The 20,457-nt window shown below is 41.2% G+C and overlaps 2 protein-coding genes and 1 long non-coding RNA gene across 3 annotated transcripts; 2 read left to right on the forward strand and 1 right to left on the reverse strand.

Annotated features, from left to right (window-relative positions):
* Nucleotides 1-1,251: 1,251 nt before the first annotated feature.
* On the forward strand, nt 1,252-10,837 carry opn7d (opsin 7, group member d). The gene is made up of 6 exons (XM_035158263.2): nt 1,252-1,570; nt 7,367-7,457; nt 7,566-7,728; nt 8,027-8,154; nt 8,257-8,591; nt 8,861-10,837. The coding sequence occupies exons 2-6, from the start codon at nt 7,367-7,369 to the stop codon at nt 9,341-9,343; spliced, it is 1,200 nt and encodes a 399-aa protein (XP_035014154.1). The 5' UTR covers nt 1,252-1,570; the 3' UTR covers nt 9,344-10,837.
* On the reverse strand, nt 1,427-14,612 carry LOC118110493. Its single transcript, XR_004696969.2, has 3 exons — nt 14,273-14,612; nt 13,611-13,695; nt 1,427-1,563 (listed from the first exon to the last, which is right to left on the reverse strand). It is a non-coding gene; the product is annotated as an uncharacterized LOC118110493 (long non-coding RNA).
* Nucleotides 14,433-20,171, forward strand: rad21l1 (RAD21 cohesin complex component like 1). The gene is made up of 13 exons (XM_035158262.2): nt 14,433-14,787; nt 14,870-14,999; nt 15,465-15,564; nt 15,716-15,819; nt 16,313-16,420; nt 16,756-16,857; nt 17,067-17,171; nt 17,517-17,746; nt 17,859-17,937; nt 18,075-18,220; nt 18,332-18,442; nt 18,657-18,731; nt 19,309-20,171. The coding sequence occupies exons 1-13, from the start codon at nt 14,641-14,643 to the stop codon at nt 19,486-19,488; spliced, it is 1,617 nt and encodes a 538-aa protein (XP_035014153.1). The 5' UTR covers nt 14,433-14,640; the 3' UTR covers nt 19,489-20,171.
* The last annotated feature ends 286 nt before the right edge of the window (nt 20,172-20,457 follow it).

The following is a 20,457-nucleotide window of genomic DNA, read 5'->3' on the forward strand; positions in this document are numbered from 1 at the left end:
TTGTTGAGATACTTCATCCAGGACAAAAATAGCAGACCAGCTGACCCACATCGTCATGATCCCTAGGAGCCATGAAACCAACCAAATTAACCGATCTATTGACATGCACGTCTTAGTGTTGTGATGGAAAGTGACTTCTCTCATGTTCCAGCGATCTCTCGTAATTTCCTCCCGTTATGATCATTCCCTGACGACTGTCATCTCTAATAAGTCACTGCAGGGACTTGGTAGCACAGAGGTTCGCGGCCTGTGACACTAAGTTCATCTCAACGTGTCACAGCGAGAGGCCCGAGAAGGACGAGGGCTCTGTGCCGAGGTATTAATAAGACAGCGCTGCTCTTTACAGCTTTCTGACAGCCCCGCAGCCTTGGCTCAGCTCGGCAAGTGAGCCCACGCTCCCTTAAGCAGCTTTCAATGACTGTCAGTCAGCGAGCGGCGCCGCTACGAGCAAACTGCATGGGTGGGTATGATAAAGAGGGATGACACAGCGCTTCAGGTGCCGTTCAAATACTCACTACAAGGATTGGGTTTACTGTGTGAACGAGGGAGACACTTTATTCTCCACGTTTTTGGCCCTTGAATTAAGTGTAATCACCTGGGACAAACGCATTCACTGAAAACAATCATCGACCTGGCGCAGCTTCATTTCTTCCCTGTCAACGATTAGGACCATGATGAAAAATGAATATAAGCTGTCTAATGGTCTATTGCCTCAATAAGAAATTACAATCAAAAATCTTTTTTCTCACTTTGAGCTTCATCTCAAATTACCACTTCACAGGCACATCCTGCAACATTAATATTCCATTTCAATCACACTCCGTTTTATATTCAGAGAGAAATATTCTTCAGATGTTAAATAGGATCAAAATCCACCATGACAGTGTGTTGCATCCATAAATCAACAGCCACTTTTCCCAGACAGTCACTGATCAAGCGATTTGGAGATGCATGCCAGGGGTGTAGAGCTTAGCTGTGTATGAGTAAACTGTGGAAACTGATGTGTGTAAAAACCCACCTTACGTGCACCATTCACTCACACGTGATTGATAGGAACAAAAGGTCCAAGTGGAGGAGATAAGTGTAGTGGGGAAGGAACGAGTTGGGACTGACAAATGGGGAAGGGAGCGGTATTTTGAGTCGTCAGTGACACTCAGCGCTTGCCAGTATTATACTGATCCCTTTCTCACTCTCTCTCCCTCTTACTCTCTCTCTCCCTCTTACTCTCTCCCTCCCTCCCTCCCTCTCTCTGCCTGGCCTGCCGTCACTGTGGGCTATTCGTTCTACATCGGTGGGCCACAGTGCATCTCCACGATGATGATGGGTGCACATGCTCGTATGAGGGACTGAGAGCGTGCCCACCTGGCCAGATGTATGTGTGAGCGTGTGTGCGGGTCATCGAAAAAAGAAACGAGGATACCTTACAACCGGACTGCTCGTTGCCTGAGCCCGGAGCAGGTTCTCTCTCTCCATCTTCTCTGTGACGGACCGAGCTCCTCTCTCCTCTGTGTCCTGCTCTCCACCTGGCCTCCATGAGTTTAACTGAGGACAGGCCACTCCTTCCTGGAAGGTAAGCAGCACAATGGTGAGGGGTCCGGTCCGTTTTCACATTGTAATGCAAAGTAATTAGAAATTAACAAACAGGGGGGTTACTGATGATAAAGCAAACATTTGGTTTTTGATATTTGATAATACGATTAAGTAGCTGACTCTGTTATTTCTGTAAAGGTCTGGTAGTTTATTCTGACTTTTTATTATCTTACAATTCTCCGTCTAATATGACAAAATCTGATTATGTTAAAAAGGTACGAAGTGAAGGACATTTGGTCAAGATTCAAATTCTGTCTACAAGATGTAAAAAGAAGTTGTTGAGTCTGTAACGCTGATGAGATGAAGGCACAGACATCACAGACAAAGTGTGGGATCTCCAGCAGGATCAGAGATGAGATCACGGTTTTATCTCGGCTTTTCTTTATCTTTTAGTCAAAGTTGAAGTTAGTAGACCTGATCTACGGCTGCTGGACATTTTTCAGCATCACTTTATTCCTGAATTGCTTTATGCTGTTGTTGCCTGCACAGAAATGTGACATTTCATTTTGTTCGTGGGTTCTCACTCTCGCCTCACAACTGAAAATCAATGTGTTGAAAATGACTAATTAAAATGTATTGGATATTAAATCGCTTAACAGAGTAAATGACCTTTAACTGAAGCTCCGAGTGAACAGCCACTAAGAAATACAAACAGCTGCCTGAGACGAGACATCACGGACACAGAAACGTTTTGCTTTGCCATACTCAGACTGCGGTTATGTAATCTGTTTGTGTCATGAAGAGGAAGCACTCGTGGTGGACTGATGATGACATGACTTACTAGGGTGGCAGAATTGAATTTATTTATTTATTTTTGCAGTGCTGTCCTTCCCACAGGCGTCTGATCCCACACATCAGAGACACTGAAAGAACCGACACTTAGAAGCCAGACCAACTCGAGTTGTTCTTTATAGCATCTTGTATAAAAACAGATATGTCAAATGAATTGTTTGCATTAGACAATTTAAGATAAATTCTCTGTTCTAATCAGAAACAATAAAGTCTCAGATGCCTCCTCCACATCACTACCTCACGATCTAATCTATTTTGTCTCCCCGTCTTTATTTACCTTGCTCTTACCCAAGTGGCTGAAAAAACTAAATAAAACAGCAAATGTTTTTTAATCCTCTTTACTTGACACTAATTGGCAACAAATCCAACTAGAATTGGACTCAGTAGAGCAGATACCTCTGCTAAGACCCAGCAGTCTCTTTAAATAAAAAAAGCCACATGTCCAAGTAACGTTTCTCGGCTCCTTGTTTCCTTACAGCAGCTACTGCAGAGGCCTACATCCCTATGAAACCACATTTAAATTTACTAGGTTACTATTTGGAATTTGCCCAAAATTGCACACGCTCATAAATATCAGTCCCTTAAATATGTCTGAATTTTATCGTCAAGATTCACATAATACTCCCTCAAATACAAAAAACACCCTATTTCACAATGTGAAATAAAATCCTGGATCTGCACCAAGATTTAATGGGTTCATCCCTGACCGATAACATATCCTCCCACCAAGTTTCATTGGAATCCATCCAGTAGTGTTGGAAAAATCATGCTAACTAACTAACAAACAAACAAACAAACAAACAAACAAGGCCCAACAGTCGCCTTAAGGCTGCTGCACAGCAGAGGATAATCAGGCCAGTTCTAGGCGGGCGGTCCTCTTCCATGTTTGTTGTTCTTCTGAAGTCACGTTCAATCACGTCAGTTCAGAAAGTGGAGGTAATGCATCTAAAAGTCGTTTGCCAACCGCCATAAAAAGAGCTGAAGAAGAAGAATCTCGCGAGTTTCTGTGAGATTTCAAGTCTCTGAAATCGCAGCTGTGAAAACGTTCCTTACAACTGGAAAGTGTCTGGTCTGACGTTCTGGACAAATCTTCCAGTGTGTGTGTATTCTGAAGATTATAAGATAAAAAATGTGTCATTATGTCTGTGATCTCCCACGTTTTAAAAATCGGTCAAGAGATGAAAATCCTCTCGTGTGCAGCAGCCCGTATGAAACCACATTTTCATTTCACTAGAGACAGATTTGGATTTGCACCAAATTCCACACACTAGTTTTTATGTAATCCTGATATCCTGTAGACTGCAGAGGAAACCACAACCTGGCAGATGTAATGATGCTGAATTCGGATTCACATGTTAAGTGACAGAAATCATGTTGAATTATAAACACCTGTACAGTGATTGATTCAGTCAGGTTATTATTATTATTATTATTATTATTATTATTATTATTATTATTATTATTATTATTATTATTATTATTATCACTACACTGCAGTGCTGGGCGCCCTAAACACATCATGTCTCACGTGATCATTCTCCCCAGTCGTTACATAAGATATGTCACATCACGCCCCGAAATGGTTTTCCAGCGTAGCCTCCAGCCACTCTTTGTCACACTGCTAAGACATGATGTAAATATTGTGCCGTGGTGGCGTTCGCTTTCACTGTCAGTGTCAGTCACTCTCAGATGAGGAGGCCGTGACACACAGTGAAGGTGAACACAGTCGGTCTAAAAGCTTTTCAAGCAAAAATGTCACAGCTTTGTTTAGTTGCGGATAAAACGATTCAAAGATTTGCTGCTTTTCTTTGTCAGTTATAATAGTCAAGAAAATTAGTTGTTGAAAAATATTTTTTTATGTCATCTGCACTTTGGTCAGCTTCACATTGCGAATAAATATAAGTAAATAAGAAAACATCATGAAGTTCAACATGGGAAATTAGCTGGAATGTATTAGCTAAGATGTTTTAAACTCATAAGAGCATAAATAATAACATCAAAAGTCAAATAGTCCCCTGAAATGCACCAGTGAAAGAGGACGGGGTGAACCCGAGCAGACAAGATTCAACGTGACACTTTACATTCAGAAATACACAGTATTTTATGATTCATAACGTCAGAGGCACAGACGCTGGTGTACGTAATGTCACAATGAAGATGCACTGGAGGCTGTTTTTCTTCGGCTATAATCATTAATAGCAACATTATGTTCTGCATGAGACATGTATGGGCTGAAAGTAAAATGTCAGATTAAATGGATGGAAATAATTAAGATTAGTCAGACTTTCCATACTGAATTTCAAAATACATTAGTTTTCACTGGGTAAGAACCTCAGGGAGTTCAGATTTTTAATATTCAGAGGTCAATTGTGAACACGAGTCAAAGGATTGAGCTGGGCCACTGCCTGTCAATCTCTCAAAACCATGCAGACAGACACTGGAACTGTCACCGCATGAGCTCATGCATGTGGCCGCACTGGCCTCGCACACACACACACCTCGACGTGCCTGTCAGCCCTTAAATGACGGCAGACATTTAATGGTTCTGAGTGACAGGCATCACATGAGACACGTGATTTTAATGACGTGCAGCTGGAAAAAACCCCGTCACAAACGTATGTATTACCTGCCATGATGAAGAAAGCAGTGAACTGCATATAGATCAATTTAAAACATTTTCCTCAGTCAAAATGTCTCCAAAGACACAGAAAACCTGGGTTAATGAAGTGAGGATGAGGGTGAAATGTTCATCAAGAATTAAATCGCGGGGTTTACCCCACACCAGCATCATCTGGAGGTCAATGTCGCCGTCTCAAAGGCTCCCAGTTAATCTCAGCTGAACAGATGAGTTATTCGGCCGGGCTCAGAGAAATGATAATAGCAGTGTCACAGTTTAGCCAGACTCAAAATACTCAATCTGTCAGAGCGCACCAGAGGCACAGTTCAGCTGGTGAAGCTGTCCCCGGCTCTTTGTGTCTGCCGCCTCCCCTTGATTAAAACATTCACACAGCACAGGGCTGTGTGGGGATGCTTCGACATGTTTGGACACAGAATGAGTTCAGCTGTGGTCGAAAGGACAAATGTACTGTGTTACTGTTAGTGAGAGACACTTTAAGGTAAGAACTATAACAATAATTAATCAGCAACACAACAACAGTTTAATATTTACCAATATGATGCTTATAAATCACATCATAGATAGATTTCTACAAGAAAACTCTCTGAATGTAACCTTGGGCTCCAGCGAATCTAAATGAGGGGGAATACGTTTAATTGATGGGAGATTCCTTAATGTGCTGACACAACAGTGGACTTGAGTGGCACTAAAACTGGTCATAACTACTTCACTCTGCCGAGTCTCCTCCACTCAGACTGACTGGACGTTTCGTAATTGACTGGTGTGCACGCTTGCATAGTAATGAAGCCTCGTTCTTTATCCTGTGTGATTGCTTAAGACCTTGAGAGTCGATATTGCCCCTGCGTCATCTCTGACAGCGCTTCAAATTTTACTCCAGATTTGTCTCTGCGTACCACTTTCCCCTCCTCGGATTTCATTTCATTTCTCCTTCCTCCGTCGAGGCAGAGTGATGCTGTGAATAGCAATCATCTTCTTGTTCGTCGGAAGCTGAGAAGAAGATACTGATTGCCTAGATTACAAGTATGGCTCATAACAGGGAGTGTGAGTGTCTCAAACTGCTGCTTAAACTGATGCTGAGGACACTGTTAGGATTCTTCTATTAGGTTCACTTTCTCCCTGAATTTCTCCGGTGGCTGGCAGCTCTCCGTCCAGGCAGAACGACCACACGCTCAGCATCGCTCATTGCATCTTTACCACTCCTCCATGTGTCGTCTGAGGACAAACCTGCAATTTCACCAGCTTTTCCTTCTTTTTTTTTTACCCAGCAAATTTGACTGTACATTATCTAAATCATAGCTGTGTTTGTTGTCAAGCTTCTAATCTCTCATCTCACAGTCCTGTTGTAAATCCTGAAAGGCACAGTCTTTCAAATAATTCTTTCCATCTGTCAATCCAGCTTGAATTGTCCTCATCTTTTGTGGAGGATTATTTTCATCTAAAGAATAAAAAAAGCTTTTTCATTAATTTCTACAGTTGATCCTGCAGGCAGCAAGAATCGTGCAACAGGGACAGTGACAAAGAACAGCTTGAACTTTACAATCATAGAGCAGATTTAAGATGCTTTAGAAACAAAACTGGACAATTGTTTATCTGGTTTCAAACACTGACCTCAGGCTGTTTTTGCTGCAGTAATTCAACACGGCCCAATTCTCCCCTTGTGAAATTTTAAATTCACTGGGTTTTTGTATTTTGAATCTGCACCAAATTGCACAGACTCAATATCAATCTAAGCCCCTAAACAAGCCTGATTCTTTTCAGCAAAATGCATGAATCATTCTCTAAGAAATCAATGGACATTTTCTCGCAGTGTTGAGGAAAAGTGAAATTCCTGGATCCTCCCCCTGATCCTGATCAGCATCGAAAATGTAGTCGGTTCTTTCCACTAAGTTTCGTGGCAATCCGCCAAGTAGTTTTTGCATAATCCTGCCAACTAACCAACAAACGCAGATGAAAACATAACCTCGTTGGTGGAGGGAACAATACATTTGCTCCTTTTGAGTGTTTTCAGTTCTGCTGCAACTCTAAGTTCTTGTAAATCAATGCTGAAGAGAGTCGATTATTATTAAATCAAATAATTACTCATTTCTTACATTGCACTGTCATTTCTATTCTCTACTTAACTTAATATCTAAATCTTTCTTTTCTGTATTGTCTCATGTGGCTTTTCCATTTTGTCACGAAGCCTTTTATCATCTTATGTAAAGCGCTGATGATGAATGTTGCTGCAAATACACTTGTCTTGCCTTTTCATTCCAGCTGTCAACATCTCCAGTGGAGTATCGAGTGTCTGCAAATTCATCAATCACTGCATTATGTGCAATTAACTTGTGTGTGTTGACATTTCAGATGGGAAATGCTTCAGACACATCTGCTGTGTTTGCCTCCACCATCTCCAAGGAGCACGACTTCTTCATGGGTTCCACTTACAGCGTATTTTGTAAGTCTACACCCAACATTTGAACCTCTGTTGTGTTGATCCTCTGCTGACTCTTCACATGTATGACCCGTCCGCACAATCTCTCCCTGTTCTTTATTTCTTATTTAGGTGTCCTGTCCCTCATGGGAAACTGCATCCTGCTACTTGTTGCATATCACAAGTGGTCGACCTTGAAGCCGGCAGAGTTCTTCATAATCAATCTCTCTATCAGTGACCTTGGGATGACGCTGTCTTTATTCCCCTTGGCAATACCATCATGTTTTTCACACAGGTACCCTTGAGTCTCTCTTTTCTAAAATCTCAACGTCAAATTAACTTGTCATCGAACAATAATTAGCAACCACTCACTATAATTAAAATCGAATCTGTTCCAAAACCAGGGTTATCCTTGGTCCACTCCCCATCCTCCCACCAGGCTTCAATAAAATCAGTTCCTGAATTTTTGCAGAATCCTGCTGACAGTCAGACAAACAGTAAAGAAAACATAGCCTCCTTAGCAGAGGTAATGAAAATTATCATGAGCTGCAGCCCTGGTCTCTGTCACATCTCTCCCCCTTCTTTGCACCCAGGTGGCTGTTTGGAGAAATCACCTGTCAGCTCTACGCCATGTGCGGAGTACTGTTTGGTCTGTGCAGCTTGACCAACCTCACAGCCCTCTCCTTAGTCTGCTGCCTTAAGGTCTGCTTCCCTAACCACGGTGAGCGGATGTTGAACTGAACCCGTGAGCACGTTGATGCCGACACAAAAAAACAACCACAATAACTACAAAAGCATTTTTTTATTTCTCCTGTCTGATCAGGTAACAAGTTCTCCTCTTCACATGCCCGCCTCCTGGTGGTTGGAGTGTGGTGCTACGCATCTGTGTTTGCCGTGGGGCCCCTGGCACAGTGGGGACATTACAGTGCCGAGCCTTACGGCACAGCCTGCTGCATTGACTGGCATGCACCCAACCACGAGCTTTCAGCTTTGTCTTACATCGTCTGCCTTTTCCTATTTTGCTATGCACTGCCCTGCACCGTCATCTTCCTCTCCTACACCTTCATTCTGCTGACAGTGCGGGGCTCGCGTCAGGCCGTCCAGCAGCATGTGTCACCGCAGACCAAGACCAACAATGCACACGCTCTCATTGTCAAGGTCAGAGAATATGAGTGTGTGTCGCTGCAGCATTCCCTGACTTCAGGTTTTGCAGTTTGCAGGATTCCAGGACATTCATATTAAATTATTCAAAGATTATAAAAAATGTGGTAAAATTATTTGAAGAGCTTTCTCTTGCAAATCCGTTTATGTCTGTAATCTTAAATAAGGGGATAATACTAAATATTTCCAGCTTTACTTTTCCACTGATGTGACACTAAACTCTTCTGCATGACTTGTTTGTGTGTTTCTGTGCTTCTTGTCTGTAGCTGTCAGTCGCAGTGTGCATCGGCTTCCTGGGCGCCTGGACCCCATATGCTGCTGTGGCCATGTGGGCTGCTTTCGGAGATGCCACACGAGTTCCTCCTGCAGCCTTCGCCCTGGCCGCCGTATTCGCCAAATCTTCCACCATCTACAACCCTGTGGTCTACCTGCTGTGCAAACCCAACTTTCGAGAGTGCCTCTACAGAGACACGTCTACGTTACGACAGAGGATCTACAAGGGAAGTCCACAGTCAAATCCGAGAGAACGCCTCGGATCTAACTCACAGCACAATAAGGACACGTGCATCTCCACGCGGTTCTCAAACGGACAGCAGGAGAGCTACGGGGCGTGTCTGCACTGCACTGAGAACGCAGCGCTGTGCCACGTGACACCGGCCCAAAGAACCGCCAGCATCCTGACTGGATCTACCTGCAGAGAGGTGACAGTTAGCCAGCTCTCAGCCGAACCACAGGCTGACTTCCTATAGAATGAAGAAAAACAATGAGGTGCTCAAACAGACAGCAAAACAACAGCAGCCTGCACAACTTCAACTATGTGTGTGTCACCAAGACTTTACAGCATGACAACACTTACAAGGACCTTCAATGTGGCCCCGTTATTGTGTAGTGCCCGAGATTCCCATAAATTCATACTGTGCTCACATCTTCAGAGGAGTTTTGCCACAGAAAATGGATAATATACAAACGCCTTCCTCTGTGTTGCCTCATGTCCCGATTCTTTCTAATGCACTGTAACATAACAGGATTCTGCAGGAGCAGAAAATGAGACAGGAGGACCCCTGCTGGCTTCAAGGTTCATGAGGAGAATGAGCAACACAGCTGCTCTCTGTTCAAAGTTGTGAGAGTAGTGAGAATTTCTCGCAAACAGCAGGAACACACAGCTCAACGTGAGGATAATTAGTGTTTAATAACTGGTGCAAACAAAACAAATAAGGAAAAAGAATCTGTAGAATTGAGGTGAAGAAATTGTTTGCAGCCGCTCTTGTGATTGCAGGACTAACAGAATAATATGCAACAAATCAAAATCAAGTTTTATAAAAAGAAATGTAACTAACTGTATGTGTTAAAGATGTTTAACTGGTTCTTAACCTAAAATGGTTGAGTACTCAACTGCTGTAGACTTGAGTTTCTATTAAAACAACTTGGTTCTAACAGACGTTGACAAGACAAAACAAAACGTACCGGAAAATACTTGAACATAAATCAGTGTGATAAGAACTGCCTAAAATGACAGAAATCATCTTTTAAGGAAGGTTTATTTAATGTGCACCTTGACTTTAGCTTCTCTTTTTGGCAGCGGTCATGTTTATATACAGTGGTGAGGAATGAATCAATAAATATTTAGCAGCCACTTCAAACCTACAGGGTCCAAGTGATTCAGTATCTGTCATGAAGACGAGGCTCGACTGTGCCACGTCGCCCATAGATACTGAGTCTGATAAAACCGTAGACATTAACACAATTCTGGGGAAAATCTAACCTGACGAAAGACTAGAATAAATTTGACGAGGTTAATTTCCCCTCATGTTTAAGCATGAGTCCTGACAGAGATTCAGACGGACGTTGTGGGACTCCTCTCCTCCGCAGACCACTTGGGTGCAATTCTTAAACTAACCCGAATTAGACCTTGCTAGATAAATATTAAATGGGCTCATGTTCTGTAAAGAAAAAGAAAAACTGCATTTACTCAAATTGATTTGTATTTTAGGAGCATTAGAACTTTTTTAAAACTGGAAACAAAAAGGAAGCAGATGAAGTTCTACTGTCTTTTTTAATAGAAAGGTCCATGTGAACAATGTGGGAAAAAATGGATTTCCTAAGTAGGTCGAAATAGTGACAGATATTCAATTCCGTTATTTCTGTGGTACAGTGCTGTGTGGCTTCATGTTTGTAAGTAAAGCAAAAAGTACTGTGTCTTATGCAGCTTTATTTCCTGAAGAAATAAAAAAACGTTCATAACAGGTGTTGTCAGATTGATTTGGAATTCTATCCTGTTTTCAAATTAGAGGGAGGTCGAGGGTTTTTTAGACATCAAACTAATTATAAAAGGAAAATATGAGGGGGGGTAAATATAAAAAGTACTTTTTATAGTAGCTTTTGATGTAAAAATACACCTGAGTGATTCCTTTTCATGTCTTACTTGGGAAGATGTTCATTAGCTTCAGGGCACACCATGTTCAAAATTAATTTGCAAACCAATTTTCTACACTGGAGAGAATTGACATGATTGGCAGCCCCTTGGTGTGGTGTGTTTAAAACTCCTGGGCTGGTGTGCAACACTTCAAAAGGCTGAAACACATCTCACTTGACTTTTTAATTAACAAAAAAGGAATCATGAAACAGATCCACATGATATTTCACCTGTTCATAGATATTAGCAATCCACACATGAAGTTTATTTTTTTATAAATATCTCTAAATTATTTCTGGAGAAATTCACAAAAATACTGGATCCACCCCCCGATCTAGATCTGTCCCGACATTTTTTAAGTTCTTCCTTGAGCCATACTAAATCCTGGAACCAAGTTCCGCACTAAACTTTTCATGAAAATCCATTCGGTAGTTTTTCTTTAATCTTGCTTAAAATCCAACAAATGGACAGAGCCAACAGAAAACAGGTAACTATTCATCGCCGTTTAATTATTTGTCTCCATAAGTGTCTGTCTGTTGGTTTAACACTCTTGGTACAACAGTTATTCTGCAATGTAAACATTAAACAACCATCCGAACAACTAATACGATGTTTAAATTGATGTCTCACCATATTGGAAGCTGATTCTGGGCAGACGCTCTTGAGTAGTACGTCTATTTTAGTGCAGCTTTATCTTATCTTTGTTTGTTTGCCAATGAGACTTTTTTTTTTTTCAGAGGAGCATCTTTGAGCACACTGACCGGAATCATGATGACAGCAAAGCTACAGCTGGGGGGGGCTGCCAACCCTTTGAAGATAATATGCATGTGCATCCAAAAAGCACATAGAAAAAGCCCATCGGGTGTTGAATCTTGGAAACACAAAACTTTAATATGTATATCTATATCTACCGAAGTGATACACCGATATAAGTGCAAGAGGAAAATAAATTAAAAAAACTCCTGTCAGCAGGGAGCCCCAGCAAATAGGGATGCATGACATTGACTTACAATATTACAATGTCTATTTTCCCCCTGGTTAAAAAAAGGCCTGGAGGATAAGATTTCCACTGGCAACACAACAGAGAAGCATTGAGACAATAACCAAATGAGTAGTTAGAAAAAAGAACTGGTATTGCACAACATATTTTGAGACTTTGGCAGAATAATCACACACAGTTATCAAAACCTACAAACTTTATCTAAAACAACTATTTACCTCGTCCATTTTTTTATTTATTTATGAGATTCTACATTAGACATTTTTTAATATAAAAGATGGATTAATAGATTTATAAAGACAGATGGAGTGAAAGTTTACTCAGCACAGCACCCACATACTGTATAAACCAGCTTCAATTAAAAGTCCCTTCAGAGATTATGACAGTGGAGCTCATACAGCGAAAAATCCAAAATATCCTCCTGCTCATTCGTTCATCATCTGATTTTACTCTTTACAGGCCCAGTCTCCTTCTCTCTCTCTCTCCTTCTCTCTCTCTCTTTCTCTCTCCTCTCTCTCTCTCTATATCCTCGGTTTTTCCTCTCACTCTTTTGAAAGGCAGACCTTGATTTGCAGAACCGGCTGTTCTTGTGCTGCTGTACCACCACGAACATGAAGTTACACAAAACACTAAATCATTTGGCCTTCTTCAATTCTCTCGCTCTCTTTGAGATAAAGAGAGAGAGAGAGAGAGAGAGAGAGAGAGAGAGAGAGAGAGAGAGAGAGAGAGAGAGAGAGAGAGAGAGAGAGAGAGAGAGAGAGAGAGAGAGGAGAGACTAAACGATGAATATGGCTGAGACGTCCACGGTCGTGTCTGGCAGGTTCACGCTTACACTCTCTGATCAAAGTGAATCTAGTTATGATGCATGGAAACAAACGATGAAATAATCTGTTTAATGTTCTAAATTTATTAAGAAATCCATACACCTACTGTGATATGGATCTGAAAATATTAGACAATCAATCGGTCCATCGACAGAAAAGTATTTTGATCATTGATTGTCATGTTTAAGCAAAATCTTGTAGTTGAGAGGATTTTCATCATTTTAACTGGTTTAAAACATTGTTAACAGAATATCTTTGTGTTTTAGATAAAATTATGAAGACGTCACCTTGGACCTTTTGTAATTCCCTTTTTCTAAGGGAACATTTTTTTACCCAATAACAAGCTCACACTCAAACACAGAATATAAAGGGGCCCAGTCTTAACAATACTTACACATTCTAACTTATATTAAAGTTGTTTATTTAAGTTAAAACAGTTAAATTGCAGATGTGTAGGAGGCCTCACTGTGTCTCTGAGTCAGTATCTCAGTGACTACGTGCTTATGCCCTGACGCCCTCTAGTGCATATAAATGGAAGAACTAGTGAACAGATTTATGTCTAAAATGTTAATGTGAGAGCTTATTATTAAAAATAATTGGAATAAAACAACAACAACAATCCTGGACTCAAATCCCAGTTCCATAATTTGTTGAGGCAACATGCAATTAACAATAAAAAAATAACCCCAATACAAGTTAAAATTGTATATTAATGCATAAGGATCTGGGGGGCCTGGGGGCCGATAAGCCAGGGGGGGGGGGCATGTGTCACAACTCACCTTCTTCACTGGGAAGTTTCTTTTAAAAGCTGTGGTTGAACTTCTCTTCTCTTCAGCTCTCGAGCTCGAGGAGTTCACGGATAGACTGCAACAAGACAAGAGATATTAAAAAGTCATTTTTCATACTTACACAATCTGGAATGAGATCCCCGATCACATTAAATACAGAAGTAGGAGTTTTACACAGAGTCCTGGACTTAATGAACTATATCAATATCCATCACTTCTCTCATGTCAAAATGTGTCACCTGGAAAGTGAGTCATAAGATTAAGATATAAAGATAAGATAAGAGAAATATAAAGAGAATAAAAAGATAAGATAAAGAGAATAAAAAGATAAGATAAACATAAAGATTAACATATATTTAATGTGAGACTTTCTAATAATAACAATAAAGCTCCATAAACCCGCTTATAAATACATCACAGGAAGTAGACGCTCCGAACTTCACGTTTGATCTTCGTGTTTTTAAACTTCCCCTTCAGCATAAAAGACATTTATCGACAGTTGTCATCACACGCAGCACTACACAACAAACAGGGGATATAAACACACAATTCGGCGGGTTTTACTTTTTCAGAATATGAACTAATATCGGCTCTAGCTTAAAAACAAAATAAAGAGAAAATAAATTGAATTTGAAAAACAAGTGCGCACTCACCGGATCCGTGTTGTTTCCTGCGGTGACGCGTCAAATCCCAAAACGCGCGGTTCTTTTCTCAGGTGAGATGATGTTGTTGTTGTTGTTGTTGTTGTTTGGTTCTAGTTCTGTAGACTTTTATAATAATTAATTAAATAAACCCTGTAAATTTCTCCCTCAGAGTTTGATACAACGCGTTCCGCCGCCGCCATTGCGCTTACAACTAAAAATAAAACTAGCATTTCCCTGAAGTAAGCTAGCAAACAGCGAGCTAGCCGACTTTGACCCGAGCATGTTAGCTACTGTCGAAGCTAACTGACATTAACTCACTCTCTGATGTCCCTGTGGTGTTTTTGACAGGTGTCACTCTCCCCCCCCACCCACCCGACATGTTGTTCTACACGCAGCTCTTCACGTCCAAGCGCGGGCCGCTAGCTAAGATCTGGTTAGCGGCGCACTGGGAGCGGAAGCTCACCAAGGCCCATGTGTTTGAATGCAACTTGGAAGATACGATACAAGACATCATCTCTCCAAAGGTATGAGAGGATATGTGACCTCATGCTGTGCTTCCAGGTGCTTCAGTGCTGTCTGACATGGTGTGTGTCTGTGTGTGTGTAGATGAAGATCGGTTTACGCACGTCAGGTCACCTGCTCCTCGGTGTGGTCAGGATCTACTCCAGGAAAGCAAAGTACCTGTTTGCAGACTGCAGCAATGCCCTGCTTCAGATGAAAGTAGCGTTCAGGCCAGGTAACTGCACCAACACTGTGTGTGTGTGTGTGTGTGTCAGCTGTTGTTTATACACCTGGGTTGTGTGTTGCACTGGTTCAAATCATATCTAGAGTAGAGATAGGAACCATATATCTATCTCCCCCCACCCAAGCCCCAACAGTCCCCTTGTGGAATCACGTTTTACATCCATAAGATCCAGGTTTGCACCAAATTGCACAAAGGTCCATGAATGATTCTCTGAAAAAAATCATCAAAGACGTTTGTAAAATCTCACAATCTGATCCGCTCTGCACCAGAACAGGTTTTTTCTGGACCCACACTGCATCTGTCCAGTAGTTTAATCCTGCTAACTAGGGATGAACGATAATATCGGCACATCATCGGCCGATAAAGGCTTTTCTGTTCTTACCTCCGTCTGTCTTACATCTCTACAACTTCCAACTGCACTGCTTGATTTTCATTATTTTCCTTTCGACACACCAGGTCAGACAGATTTGCCCGTCGAGGGGCTCGAGGCAACAGTGACGGCGATCACCTTGATCGAAGATTTCACTTCTTTTGATGCCCAGCTGCCGCCTCTCAGGTAAAGGTTTCCTCCTGCTCCCCAGCACGTCTGTGTTCTGGAGGACAAACTCCATTTAATATGCATGAGGTTTCATTGTTTGTTTCTTTAACCCTGATCTTTAAATTATCTGTCTTTGTCCACACTGTTCTCTTCATACGGGGGACCACAGTAACATAGATATCGTGGACCACTTCTCACTGAACCAGGGTCGATCAGACGAAATCACTCTGAAAGAGGATTTTGGAAAAGACACTCTGACCCTGGCAGACTTCGGTAGGAACCAGTTTGTTTCCATGGTGCTTCCTCATTTGATGTGCTGTTGCTATTTGCTTTGTAAGTTCAGTTTATTTAGCATTAGTTTATTTCTGTATTAAACATTTCTAATATAATGAGGCTTAAATTTTAAAGTAAATCAGGTGATATTCTCCATATTGACAACAAATCCTTTTTTAATAACTCTGCCAAAAGCAGTGAAGTATTTTCGGTGTAGCCAAAGCCGGATATATCTTCTTGATAAATAATAAATGAGCTACACAATTTCTTCAGTATGATGAACATGTGCTTCTGTAGCTAGCACACTAAATCCAAAGCTACCAACAAATACGTTATCCTCCTGGAAGAGTAACATTAACGAAATTACAGCCCCCAACAGTTTAGAAACAAAACAATAAATGACATCAACTCCTTTTACAGCTGGTTTTCTGTGGAGACTTGTCACTTGATAGTTTGTTTGTTTTTCCTTCCTGATGATTGTTCTGATTGGCAGGAGACGAGTCCAACCGCCACCAGAATTCACTGCTGGATATGAGCTTCCATAGCCTGACACAACAGGGAGACGCCTTTGGAGATGAGGACAGAGCGTTCGACTTACTTGGTAGTTATTGTAAATTGGCCACTTTTTGCCATGTTTTTATATTGACCATTTTGAACTGAAGAAAATACAGTGTTTGTGTTTTTCGACTTGATCCACTGTTGTTGAGAATTGGCTTATGCAGCATTTTCCCAAACCACCTGCCAGTTAACAGGCTGTATCTTCTATTCACCACTTGGGGGCAGTGGAAACAACAATTGTTCTGCATTCTTCCATCAGTGGTGCAGCTCTGTAGCAAGAAAATTCCACAGTTTCAATCTTTACTCATCAAAACGTCATAATCTGTGGTGATTCTCTTCGGTGACCAGATCTTTTTTCTATTTTTCCTGACCTTGTAGACTTTCTGACAAACTCCAGTGATCACGTTGAATCCACCAACTTCGTCTCAGACGAGCCTCAAAACGAAAGTCCAGAGAACTCCACACTCTATTATCATCAAGGTGATTCATCATTATAACTTATTTAAGATTATTTACCATGCAGCCTTCCTGTAACATTAATGTAAATCACTCCTCCATTTGAGCAGCTGCTTGATACTAGTTTGGTTCCTTTATTTTGTATTTTCACTGTAGATTTGCTTTGGATGATGTTTTTTTAATGGCACAGACATTTACATAATTATTAAACTCTGACTCCATATGTTTTCCAGATGTAAACAGTAGAGATCCAGTTGAGGGAGAGACCTCTACAATGAATGAGACCAGCCTGCTCATTAACGAGAAGGCCTTTGCCCTGGAACCTGTGATAACCACTCGTAGGCACAAGCATGCACCTCAAACTGTGTTTCTTTACCTGTCAAATGTATATGATTCAAACTATTAGTTCACGTGAAATTCAGGTGCTCTGAGAAATGCTACAATCGAACCTCAGAGACTAAACCCAATCCACGATGCTTATAAATCTATACATGATGTGGATTTGGGGGGTAATAACGATATGAGGGAGTAAAATTTCCAATACTGAAATGATTCCTAAGATGGTCGTTTCAACCCTCACAAAGAAACGTAATAGAGGCTTCCTATTTTACAGTTTAATCATAAACTTCTTTATACGTTGTAAATAAATGAATAATAAAAGAAACTCTACTCTTCGTCTTCAGCAAACTCGGAGAGGAAGAGGGGAAAGAGGAAACGCAAGCTGGTCGTGGACGAGATTAAAGAGCTGAGCAACAGTTATATCAGGGAGCAGCTTTGTGACTTTTCAGATTTGATCGCCCCCTTGGACATGGCCCCGCCGACCGTGCAGCTCATGCAGTGGAAGGAGAGCGGGGGGGCAGACCAACTTTTTGCACAGACATGTTCCACTGTAGCGACTCCACAGATAAAGGAGGTAAAATGATCTCTGCAACGTTGGTTTTGTATCATAAAACAATTTGATTCATCTGTGGTGGACGTTGCGTTGAAATGACTGCTTTTAGTTTGACATCTATTTGCCTTTGCAGCTCTTTGCTAAGAGTATTTTCCCGCTGAAATGTTTTGTGTGTGAGGAGGTTGAGGAGAAGCGTCAGGACAGACATGAAGGTAGACACATACATATGCAAGCAGTGAGAATCCCATCAAACCTTATGAATTATGATGTTATTTATAACGTGTAATGTTTGTTGTCCCCTGTTCGGCCTTTTTGTTTCATCCCATCTGCATTGTGATGTCTCGTATAGCTCAGCAGGACCTCAGCACCCTCACCTCAGAAAACATCAGTGTCATGGATTCATCAGTCGACACTGAAAATTTAAACAACACTGAGCCGATAGTTCTCTATCCACTGAACAACAACCTGCATGAGGATTACTCAAATCACCCACAAGTAAGTGTGTGCATCTCTGGTGTGTAGAGTAAAAGATTAAATTATCTTATCCACAATGCTTTTTTCTCTTATTTCACTCTGAGTTTATAATCTGTGCTGTGTGTTTGTCAGGATCAAAACATGTCAGAGGTCTTTTATCCAGAACTTCCATCAGAAGACTCCATGTTTGTCCATCCGTCTCGCATGGAGCAGGAGACTGAGTCGACGGCCCTGCACACTCAGGTGCTTTTGAACATACTGGACTCCAGCTTTCACCGACCTTCTCTTCGGCGTGAAAGTGAATTAATAATGGGTTGTTATCTGTGAAATTGGCTGTTAACGTAGACTAGCAACAATCCATCAGCATCTGACAGATGGCGGTTGTTAATTTCACATGCTGCCTTGGACGTGTGCCCAGCGTCCTCGAGTGAATTATGGTCCTTTTTCTAACACACAGTCGATGCTGGACAGCCAGGATTTTGAGGAGAGGAGGATAAGCGGGCGAGCACACGCGCTTCTGAACAGCCTGAAAGTAAGAACCTAAAAATAAATGATCGGATGTTAGTATCGCAGCTAGAGGGATACTTATAAAGAGCTTATACCTCCGCCGAGGCCCAACAGTCCCCGTACGAAAACACATTAGATACGGATTTTTATTTGGATCCTCACCAAATATACAAACTCATAGATATCAGTCCCTTAAACATGCAAACAAAACCAATGAATAACTATTTCATTAACTAAAATGTTTTGAAAAACACATCTGACATTCTCTATGTTGAAGAAATATCCAGATGATCAGATCTGAGCTGCACCGCATCCTTCCAAGTTTTGGTGTAATCTGGTTGACTAACAGACTAATGCAGACTGAACCATAATCCCCTTGGCAGAGGTGATAACTCCAACTACCCATGTTATATGTAAACTGTGTTAATTCAGATCTACAGTGTGTGTGTTGTATGTGCGGTAGAGCTGGTGCTCTTTGTAACATTGAAAATCTACCGCTGCAGGGGACAGGGATTTAAAGATGAGGAGGGCGGGGCAGGGTTAGGGATGATGCTGGGAAATTAAATTATCGTGTGTGTGTGTGTGTGTGTGTGTGTGTGCAGCGCAGCGGTGACACCACATTCAGCCTGGAGGCGCTCTGTGAAGGGGGCAATCGCTCACAGGCAGCAACCACTTTCTTCTGCCTGCTGGTCCTGAAAAAGGAACAAGCCCTACACCTGCAGCAGAGCGCCGCCTACCAGGACATCCTCGCGACGCCAGGACCTAAGTTTAACGATTTGTAAAAACACAAATAAGCGTCAGAGAATTCCAGCTTCGGTTCATGGTTACGTTAAAGACTTCGTTCTACTGGTTCTGACTCACGACGAAAGCAAAGGGTGGAGAATGTTATGAAATATTGATATGATATGTTTGTGTGTCTTTAAGGTTGTACATATTATCTGTGCTTGTTCTTGGCACTTGTTCCTTTGTGATGAAATGGGGCAGTTTATTAATGAAAGAACATTTTGTCTGAAACATTTTTGTCACCCTGTTTGTGTTGCGTCTCTGACATCACACGGTACCTGACAGCAGGTTCGGGTTCCAAAGCTTTTAAATCTTTTTAAGTGAAGATCTCAAAGATCCTCTGAGTTTATTTATTGTTTTAATAGTCATTTTATTCCAGTAACCTCTGAGGTTATGCAGCTGTTCCTATACGGATCTTTTAGTACAGCACTTTCCTTCCTGTTCAGTTTTTCTTTATTCCAGACTGTTGCTCCTCAAACAGTCGAACTTAAAAAACGCAGAAGCTCAAGATCCCGTTAGACCTGCTAAGTAAATGTTGAATATTAATTCCTTTTAAAGTGAAGGATTTATTGTTGGTTAATGTCCATCTGTTCTTTATTCTTCAACACTTCCTATTTAAAAGTATATGTGTTTAACAATATTCTGTTACAGGAGGTAAAATAAATATATTTGCCACCAAGAAGACTGAATATTCACTGTATTTCTTTACGGTTTATTGTTTTACTAACATCACTTTAATGTCTCTGAGGTTTGGGTCATACAGCTCACCTCATTTACAGGTTATTCTAATGGTCTACATGTTAAAAATGGTATATGTAATAATTTTCTGCAGCTTAAATATTGAAAATTGGGTGATCTTTTCCACAGCAACAAATGTGGTGATGTGTTAAAAGGGCTGGGTAATAAAACACAATTATTACCACTAATTGATAGATATTTTTTTGGCTCTCAAGCATCAGTCATTCGAT

Source organism: Hippoglossus stenolepis, chromosome 6 (genome assembly GCF_022539355.2).
Source record: "Hippoglossus stenolepis isolate QCI-W04-F060 chromosome 6, HSTE1.2, whole genome shotgun sequence".
Lineage (NCBI taxonomy): Eukaryota > Metazoa > Chordata > Actinopteri > Pleuronectiformes > Pleuronectidae > Hippoglossus > Hippoglossus stenolepis.

Coding starts and splice junctions, on each gene's coding strand:
- opn7d (XM_035158263.2), top strand. CDS start 7,367: ATGGGAAATGCTTCAGACACATCTGCTGTGTTTGCCTCCACCATCTCC. Junction 7,458..7,565: donor TTCCACTTACAGCGTATTTT/GTAAGTCTACAC, acceptor TTTCTTATTTAG/GTGTCCTGTCCCTCATGGGA. Junction 7,729..8,026: donor CCATCATGTTTTTCACACAG/GTACCCTTGAGT, acceptor CTTTGCACCCAG/GTGGCTGTTTGGAGAAATCA.
- rad21l1 (XM_035158262.2), top strand. CDS start 14,641: ATGTTGTTCTACACGCAGCTCTTCACGTCCAAGCGCGGGCCGCTAGCT. Junction 14,788..14,869: donor AAGACATCATCTCTCCAAAG/GTATGAGAGGAT, acceptor GTGTGTGTGTAG/ATGAAGATCGGTTTACGCAC. Junction 17,172..17,516: donor GGAACCTGTGATAACCACTC/GTAGGCACAAGC, acceptor CTTCGTCTTCAG/CAAACTCGGAGAGGAAGAGG.